This window comes from Theobroma cacao, chromosome 1 (genome assembly GCF_053813885.1).
Source record: "Theobroma cacao isolate CCN51 chromosome 1, ASM5381388v1, whole genome shotgun sequence".
NCBI lineage: Eukaryota > Viridiplantae > Streptophyta > Magnoliopsida > Malvales > Malvaceae > Theobroma > Theobroma cacao.
In genome coordinates this window covers 12,626,544-12,635,931 of record NC_142639.1, presented here as the reverse complement: position 1 = coordinate 12,635,931, position 9,388 = coordinate 12,626,544, and the positions used below count along the sequence as shown (strand labels likewise).

The following is a 9,388-nucleotide window of genomic DNA, read 5'->3' as shown; positions in this document are numbered from 1 at the left end:
TAAGCGTTGACATTGATTGTGCCATAACAACTGGCAAGTATGGTAAAAGTCTGACCTCTGAAATCAAATTTAATAGAGGCAATGGGGTAGGCCCAAATGCTATGATACTGGCAACTCAGTTAAGAAGATTGAATAGCTTGACAACTCTTGTAACACCCAACTACACAGTTCTGAAACTTTTTTCTCACTTTCTAGGCCTATATATAGAGATAAAGAGTGCTTTAGTTTCATCATTCTCATCCAATACTAGGGTTTGCTTAATTTCCTTTTATGAAAATTATGAGTTCTAAGGCTTTCCTTCTGCTGGCTCTTGTAGCGGCTGTTGTTCTTCTGGTCTCTTCAGAAGTGGTAGCTAAAGACCTTGCTGAAACTTCCACTGAAAAGAAGAATGGTCAGCTGGGTCCTTTATCTTCTCTTATTATTGTTCACCAAATATATACATCTATATCTTCGTGTCTGTGTGTGATTGTTGACTTCAATAATTTGTTCTTCTACAAATTACATTGAAGACTTTATATCCACGTGTCTCGGCATTTGGTTCCAAAATCATCCTACGTTTACAGAGCAAGTGTTGGAGAGAAGTAAAAAACCTGAGTCCATCTATCACACCAAAATCTAAGATCCATCATTTCAATCTGAAATGCAAAACTAAAGGATTACTAAATTAATCCTTCAGTTTTTTTTAATTTTCCTTTCATATTTCATTTTCTTCTCAATATTAAGAAACTACTGGACGTGTAAATCGTAACGAATCTTCGTGTTTACTTCTGAGACCATCACATGTAAACCTTCATGAAAAGGGCAACTTGCTTGCCAATTTTTAAAGCACTGCATTCCTGATATTAATATTGCACAATAATTAATTAGTAGTATACGTAACCAGTGGGATCATCTATATAAACATAATCATCACAAATTTGCAGGTGAGGTGGCCACAAAAACAGCTGGGCTAGATGATGCCAAGCATGGCGGATATGGTGGATATGGAGGTCATGGCAGCAACGGAGGACATGGAGGCGGAGGTGGCTACGGTGGATATGGTGGACGTAGAGGGAATGGGGGACGCTGCGCCTTTGGTTGCTGTCGGTCTGATTATTATGGAAGAGGTTGCCGAAGGTGCTGCTCCTACCTGGGCGAGGCGATGGATGCTGAAACTCAAGCCGATCCTCACAACTAAAATACTAGCATTTTTACATGCATATGTGTGATGTGATGTACTTACTTTGTAGCACTAGAAATAGTACGTCGCAATGTCCTAAGAAAATATACTTCCTTAGAAGTATGAAGTATAAATGAATAAAATCTTGTGTTCCAAAAATGCTCTCTTTCTTTCTAATTTTCTGTGTTATTTTAGTTGAATTCATGTATCAATGGTAACCATAAAATTAATCTCGAGATGCCTACATATACTTATATGAAGTCTAAGCATGCCAAGAACAAATGCAAGGTTGATCCTAATTGTTTTAATTGAAATGTTCAAGAGAACTCAACTTTACAAAAAATCAGAGGGTAAACGCTAGGAAAGGAGTGCATTGGATCCCACCAAAGGAGAACATGTTAAAATTCAAGGCTGACGGCTCAAGAAGCGGTGAATCAGGCCCGTCGGGTTGTGGATGGCTCCTTAGAGACAATAAAGGAGTACTGTTGGGATTGTTTTGTGGTCTTTTGGGAGTTCTTGATTCAAATATAGCTAAGTTGATAGCCGTGCTAAATGCCTTACTTTTCACACTTCTCCTTGGGTAGGTATGAAATCACTCCCTATTGAGTCTGACTCATGTGTTGCGATGCTTTCTTGGGTGAAACTAGTTGACTCCTGACCTTGGCAGCATTGGAAATTGTTTGCAAGAATTGATTGGCTTTAGACTGTAACAGGTGAGGTGGAATATGTTCACACTTTGAGAGAAGCAAATTCTCTTACTGACTCATTGGCAAGATTGGAGGTGGGAGACGGATAAGTTCTTTCACACGTAATGGTAATTTCTCTCCAATCCAGCTCACTATATAAGGAATGGGGTTACTGTGTTTATTCTTCAGACTGTATGCAGGAAGAGCGACGGCTCACTAACTTCAAAAATTTAAAGTAAAATATTTCAATGAGAATTTTTTTATTAAAATTTTATTTTTTTAACTTTTTGAGATACAGAATTTCTAATTAAACTTTTATAATAAAATTCTTCTAATATTTTCTTTTAATTGACAACATAGTCAATCTATTTAATTTTTCTTGAAACATTATTGATCTTAAATAGAATTTTATTAATTTCAGTTTTGAAAAACTTCTTTCTTCTCAAGCAATACTTACTAGAATTGTTAACATTATTTTAAAAGCAATATATGCATTTGAAAAAAAATCAAAATTTTTTATATGATTAAATATATCGATTGGACTGTTATCTTCCATTTGTATAATTTCTTTTAAAATTTTTAACTTTGAAAATAAATCTAAACTATTAATATCATAATAGTTGTTATATTTTAAAGAGTACTCAAGATTAAGACAATATTCTTTCAAACTATTATCATCTAATAACTTCAACATTTTACCGTTGAATAAAAAATCAAAAATATTTTCATATATCTTAAATTATTTGAATCTACTTTGAAGTGAAAAAATTGCTTGATCTAATATATTAATTCTAAATTATTCTTCATGAGATCTTATTATTTCAGTATCAACATTCTCATCAATTTTTTTTTTTTACGAACGATACGTATATCATGGAAATTAGGTTCTATGTTCGTTTTAGATGCAAATTCTTTAGAAGAATCATAGCAAATGCAAATCCATATTGATTGGAAATAAGAAAAATAGTTGAAAATTAATAGTAGTGTAAGAATTGGGAAGTGATAAAAATTGAGATTTATTAGGCACATAATTAGAGAAATAAGAAAATGTGTTATTTTATTAATTATCTTTTGACTTTTATATATTTTTAATAGAAAATGAGATAAATAGTTGAAAATTAATAAGAATGTGAAAGTGAGAGAAAATAGATATGTAATACCCCGTACTTTGACATGGTGGTTAATGAGGCTTATCGGATGCCAAATGAGGTTAATTATAATGTTTAAAAGTGAGAAAAGGTGAAAAGAGTATTTTAAGATAAAATATTTCACACCCGAGAGAATAATAATAAAATAATAATATTTTTATCTATGGAGAATTTGTGAGATAAAAAGTGATTTGGAAATGAATTGATGCATAATAAGGTATTTTGGGTACCAAGGAGACAAGTGAAAAATTTTGAAATAAAATAATATTAAAATATTAATATTTTATTTAGTGTCAAAATTTTTCATGAAGAAGGAATATGCGGTTAATTTAAGTGGGGGAGAGGAAGAATAAGGAAATTTCGAAGAAAAATGAAGCTAGTGGGGCTCGTGTGTTATTAAATAAAACTAAAGCGGGAAAAAAATATATTTTAAATATTATGGAGACGTCACGTTGGAGTACAAGTTTTATATTTCGTTTGTACATGTGTAAAAGAAGATAATAGAAGGAAATTGGAGTTAAAAGAGTGTTGGGAGGACTAAATTAAAAAAAGAAAAAACTTGGAGGGTAAAACGATAATTTTACATAAAGTTTAGTCAAAGATTCCAAAGAAAGCTTTGACTCTCATCTTTATCAACCATGACCGTCCTTATCTCCTCCAGTAAGATATTTTCTTCTTCTTCTTGAAGCTTCCAACTCCATTTTCATTTCAAGTTCATGAAAATCAAATTTTTTCATGTGATTTCCCTTGTTTCTTTTCATTTCCTTTCTTTTCTTACTTCTTTCCTCTCCAAACTTCTTGGGCACTAAACCTGCAACTTCTAACCCTAATTTTTAGCACATCTAAACCCTAGGAGAAGAAGAAAGAAAAAAAAAAGAAAAGAAGAAAAGGTTGGTTTCGTAATTCAAGCAAACTAAGGTAAGGATTTTTGTGTTTTAAGCTCATGGTTGGTTATATCTTTGGAGAAATAATGTGTAAATCATTTTGGCAGCTTGATGATTAATGTTTTGAAGGAATATTGGAGTTCAAGTACGGGTCAAACAACCATAAAGGTAAAGACAAATGATGTTTTAAGTGTAGTTAAGGAATCTTGAGAAAATGGGTATTGTTGTGTAGTTGACATTTTAAATGGCATATTATGAGAAATTGTGGTTGTTGTGGAAAGGATAATTGAACTTGATAAATATTCTTAGAAAAGATTAATATATGTGTTAGAGTTATAAACAAGTTGCTGGTAATCATAATTTAAAGAATTACGCAATTAAGGGATAAAAGCAATTTTGGTAAAAATTGTGTCAAGATAAGTTAAGTTGAATAAGGATTCGTGATTGAATGAAAAAGGGAAGTATAAATGATGTACGCTAAAGATATTGAATTGGGATTGTTGCTAGGAAGTGCAATAGTAAAGGTAGCATACTGTGGTGGTGTGCGTGGGGAAATAACGAGCAACTGGCAAGTAGGAATAGCTAGATATGCCTCCGAACAAATAGCGATGTAATATCCCGCTATCGTAAGGTGAGTGAACTTGCATTTCAAAATATTTTTGGAAGTGCCTACATGTTTAAATAAATCATTTGAAAGTTTCATTTGTTTTTGCTTTAAAAAAATATACTTGGGGAACAAGCCCTTTGATGAAATGTTTTTATCTTGTGAAATGTGCAATATAAATAGTTCATGCTTTATCACATTATATTGATATGTATATTATGCTTTGGATGCTTCTTTTATGTGATAATAATGACCCAGCTATGTGCAGTGTAGGAGTGCACATGAGTTGATGATGACCCAGCTATGTGCAGTGTGGGAGTGCACATGAGCTGATGATGACCCGGCTATGTGCGAGCAGGAAGTGCACATGAGCTGAGTGTGGCGGGATGGTTTGCATGATGATGTATGTATGTATATATATATATATATATATATATATATATATATATATATATGTTATAGAAAGTTTATGAAAATATTTGTGAATGTGTTGTATGTTGGCATTGTTAATTGCTCTCAAATTGCTTTTTATTTTAGCAAGAAAATGGCTTTTTGATGTAACAAGACCCCTTCAACTAAATTGCTCTGTTTCTCGCTGCAGCGAAAAACTCTCGGGTAGGCAGCCTTAATCCATGCTCTGAATTTCACTACAGCGAGAAACTCTCGGGTGGTTCCAAAATTATGGTGCAATGCTTTTAATTTAACAACAATTTTGACCACCTTCCTATTAGAATTGGGTAAAGTGGTAAACATAAAAGTTGTAGCCCAGCCTCTTAGCTTTATAATGACCTAAAAATCATGTCAATTGGACTTTTTTAGTGAAAGATATGCTTGAAAAATCGAAATATATGCAAACCAAGAATGCATTTTTGTTGTAGCAAGAAACCCATTGTTTTGCTTGTCTTGCTTGGACATTTGCTGAAACTTTCATTCTTTTCAACTTCATAGTTTATCATGAATCTTTCAACACTAAGGGATTTAATAATCAAATGTTGAGTTATAGAGTTTTACAAGAAATTAAACTAAATTGCATTGTTTTTAACAAAAGTGCATCATGTTTTAAAAATTTTTCCGTATCGGTTGCTTGTTTCCTTCTTATGTTCACTCACTGAGTTTTATATTCACTCTTTTAAACTTCATATTTTCAGATTCGGAGGTAGTTGAGACCTAGATTAAGTTGTCCACATATGCTTGTCTTATTGGTAGGTACTATGGCATCTCAGTAGCTGTACCTTCACTCAAGGTCACTCTGCTGACCGTCAAGAGTCTTATGCTTGTGTATACATATAAGTAATGTAGACCACTAAGATTCATGTTAAAAATCAAATATGTATATTTGATTACTGATGCCATTATAAGTTGGCAAACGGGTAACATTATTTTAACATAATACAAATGTAAATATTGGGTTGCTATAAAATGTTACTGAAATATTTATAATTGAGAATTACAATATGTGGTTTTAGAAATGATGGCTGGGAATGATGATTGGGATTGCATAAAAAGGCTTACTTGGGCTTAATGGGCTATGTCCATTGAGCCACGCGCCAGTCATGGCCCGAAAATTGGACTGTGACAAGATATTTATTAGATATAAAAGAATAAGTAAATATTTTATTAATTATCTTAATTTTTATATATTTTTAATATAATTAATTATATTATAATTATTATAAAATTATGAGATCTCTTTATATTTGAGATCTTAAGTCCTTGCTCAGGTGGCCTTACCAAGGACCAACCTTGGCAGGAAGGGAGTGGTTAAGGGGTGCATGTTTCAAATTGTTACTCCTCTATTTTTCTTTGTTAACTGCATTTGGTGATAAAGGTGTTGACGAGATTCAGTGTGTAATCACCACACCTAATTAAAGCTGCGTAAGCTATTTAGCTTAACTTTATTAATAAAATTTCCTGATTGAGAAAAAAAACCATAAATTAATATCTGTTGTACTATACTATGCAATTTTTTTCTTTCTTTGGTTTCAGGAAGAACAATCAATATACACATAAAAGGACCAATGAGAACGTTGAGAGGCAAAAAGGGTTGTGCCTTTGGGGTGTTTTAGAGATGCTGATAATAACCCTTTTACGGACAAGATTTAGGTAAATTTTTTAAAAATTAAATTATGATATTTTTAATCATAATATTTATAATATTTTTGAACTATTTAAGAAAATTCAAATAAATACTTAATTTTTTATTGTATTTAATCAAGTCTTTATATTTTTATTTTGAATCAAATAAACCCTTATAACTAATAATTAACTAATTATTTTTAATCAAAATGTCACTTGTTATTTTATACCATGTGGTGATATGGTCTAATGACATGTTATGATGATGATGACATAACATAATGGCATCGCTATGAGGTATTTTTCTAGCCGTAATGTCAATGGTACGACGTAGACATAAAATGAAAATTGACATTTTAAGTAATGACAATTAATCAACCGTTAATTATAAGGATTTTTTTTGTTTAGCAATCTTACCTATTTCACCCAAAATAAAACTATAGAGACTTGATTAAGTATAATAGAAAAATAAAGACTTATTTGAATTTTCTTCAATAGTTCAGAAGTTTTTTCAAATATTACGTCTATTTTTTACTAAAAGGGATTAAATAAAAATTTTAATTCAGGCTGAGAAATTAAAAGGTCTTATTATTCGAATTAAATGTAAAAAAATTTGAAAACTTTGAGTAAAGTTTTGATATTGTTCCTATAGGTATCTTTATTAAAAAAAATATGACAGAATTTTCATTATTCAGTAAATATTGATCAAATTTTGAATACAAGCCATACTTTTTTTTTCATCTTTATCTATTCAAATAGAAGCCATACTTTTAATAAGTTTTTTTACATATTATTCTTAGTTTTTATTGAACTTTATCAACTTATAAGTTATGATTTTCGAAATTAATTTTCATTTTATCATTTTTAATAAAAACCCTTACAAAATTATTCTAGGAAACCTTATATAAATTATTCCCCAAAAGTTTATTTTGGCTAAAGGGTTCCTTGAACTTACCTTTTTTTTTTTTTTCTTATGATCGAAATGTTTGAAATTTGTTTAGCTTTTAGCGATGACTCTAAAAAAATTCACCGCCAACATAATTTAACTTAGACTCTATTTTGTCGATAATTTTACAATTTGTCTTTTGTTTCCTATTCAGTTTTTTTATGTTTTTCTTTCTATTCATTGTTTATCAAAAATAAAAACTAAAAATATGAATTAAATAAAATCTTACTAAGTCCGGCCAATTGGCCCAAGTACAAGTTTACAAAATTTGGTCCCTTGGGCATTATTTTTAGCTCTAGGGTTTTATACAGAATTTATCTTATGTTTTAGCCATAGAGTTTTTAAATTTTCTAAATCAATTTAAATAATTATTATGCATTTTTTCTTTTATAAAATTAATATATATCTATTAAATTATAAATAAAAGAGTTCAAAGGTCAAGTTACACTCGTCTAGGCTCGCAAGCCAACTTGATATGGTCGAGTTTGGACATAACTATTTAAGTTGGAAACAAGCCCAAACCAACTAAACATTTTATTAATAAATAAAATGTACTTATTTTATCTTATTTTAAAAATATATTTAAAAAGTAGTTAAATTATGAACTTAGTCCTTGTATTTTATCAATGTGGTAGATTTAGTTTCTAAACAATAATTTGTAAAAAGTAAGTCCCTATACTTTCTAAAATTAACAATGTTAGTCTAATCGTTAATAGTATTAAAATTTTGCTATTATTTATGTTTATATGACATTTTATGTGCAATTGAATATGATAATGTGTTAATGATGATTTGACATTTTTGATCTGTTTAACAACATTCTTTTAACTGTTTTAAATTAAAGGACAAAAATTCTATTATTCTCTATCTCACAACATTTTTTTCTAAATCTCATAAATCTATTCGTATTTTTAATATGTTTCTTTTCAAATCCCTTTTAAAATCATTAACTCACATTAAATAACTGTAAGTCCGTACTTATAAATTTCATGTCAGAGCTTAGTCACGTCATATCAACACTATTATTGCACCATTTGTAAAATGTCACTTAATCATTACAATGTCATTAAATTTATTATCATAATAATAAGAAAATGTCATATCAATATAATCAAACGTCATATTAACATAGATAACAAAAAATTTTTAATATATTCGACTAACATTGTCAATTTTAAAAAACACAAAAACTCAATTTTTATAAATTATTATATAGGGATTAAATCCACTATTTTGATAGAGAATACGGACTAATTGCATAATTTCACTTTAAATATCAATAAATAATAATTTATTATTTTTGAAAAAATTAATAAAGAGAGGCCCGATAGGTCCAGTCCATGGATACATCTAGTTACACTCAATAAAAGATGGTAATTCTTTTGGATAATTAATTCCCTTTATTCTTTATGGGTACTTGCCTTGTTTTATCGCACAGGAGTAAGGATGGAGTATAGGCGTTCAACATGAAATAAAACGATCTGATTTCTTCGATTACATGCACATGTGATGAGATCAGAAACGGAAAGCCGATTTTGACTATGAGAAAAAAAAAAAAAAACAAATTTGAGTTCTAATGCAAAGCAAGTTGGAAGCATTCTTGAAGTTCTTCAAGTTCACGTGGCAGTTGCCATGCAACTTAATGCTGCCTGAGCTCAGACAGTCCAGATGTCTTCATCCGACTTATATTTGTGGTAAGATCATATTGAAACGAATACATAGAGCCAAATCAATTGAGATTTAAGTCATACATTGCGGGCCGCTTCAGTGGGCTGAGGCAATGATCTTTTGTTTATTAGTCCTCCCCTTGCCACTATAAATAGCCTTTGAGGGAAGCTTGGTATCCTCATCATATCCTCCTCAAAAATTCTACCCTAGGACTTGG

At 30.4% G+C, this 9,388-nt stretch overlaps 1 protein-coding gene across 1 annotated transcript; it reads left to right on the top strand.

Moving 5' to 3' along the window:
• The first annotated feature begins 232 nt into the window (after positions 1–232).
• On the top strand, positions 233–1,318 carry LOC18612397 (glycine-rich protein-like). The gene is made up of 2 exons (XM_007049177.3): positions 233–391; positions 924–1,318. Exons 1-2 carry the CDS (start codon positions 271–273, stop codon positions 1,175–1,177), a joined length of 375 nt encoding a protein of 124 aa, XP_007049239.1. The 5' UTR covers positions 233–270; the 3' UTR covers positions 1,178–1,318.
• The last annotated feature ends 8,070 nt before the right edge of the window (positions 1,319–9,388 follow it).

What these genes read in the sequence shown, in the direction of transcription:
- LOC18612397 (XM_007049177.3), top strand. Translation starts at nt 271, where the DNA reads ATGAAAATTATGAGTTCTAAGGCTTTCCTTCTGCTGGCTCTTGTAGCG. An exon ending in TTCCACTGAAAAGAAGAATG is followed by an intron (nt 392 to 923) that starts GTCAGCTGGGTC and finishes ACAAATTTGCAG; the next exon opens with GTGAGGTGGCCACAAAAACA.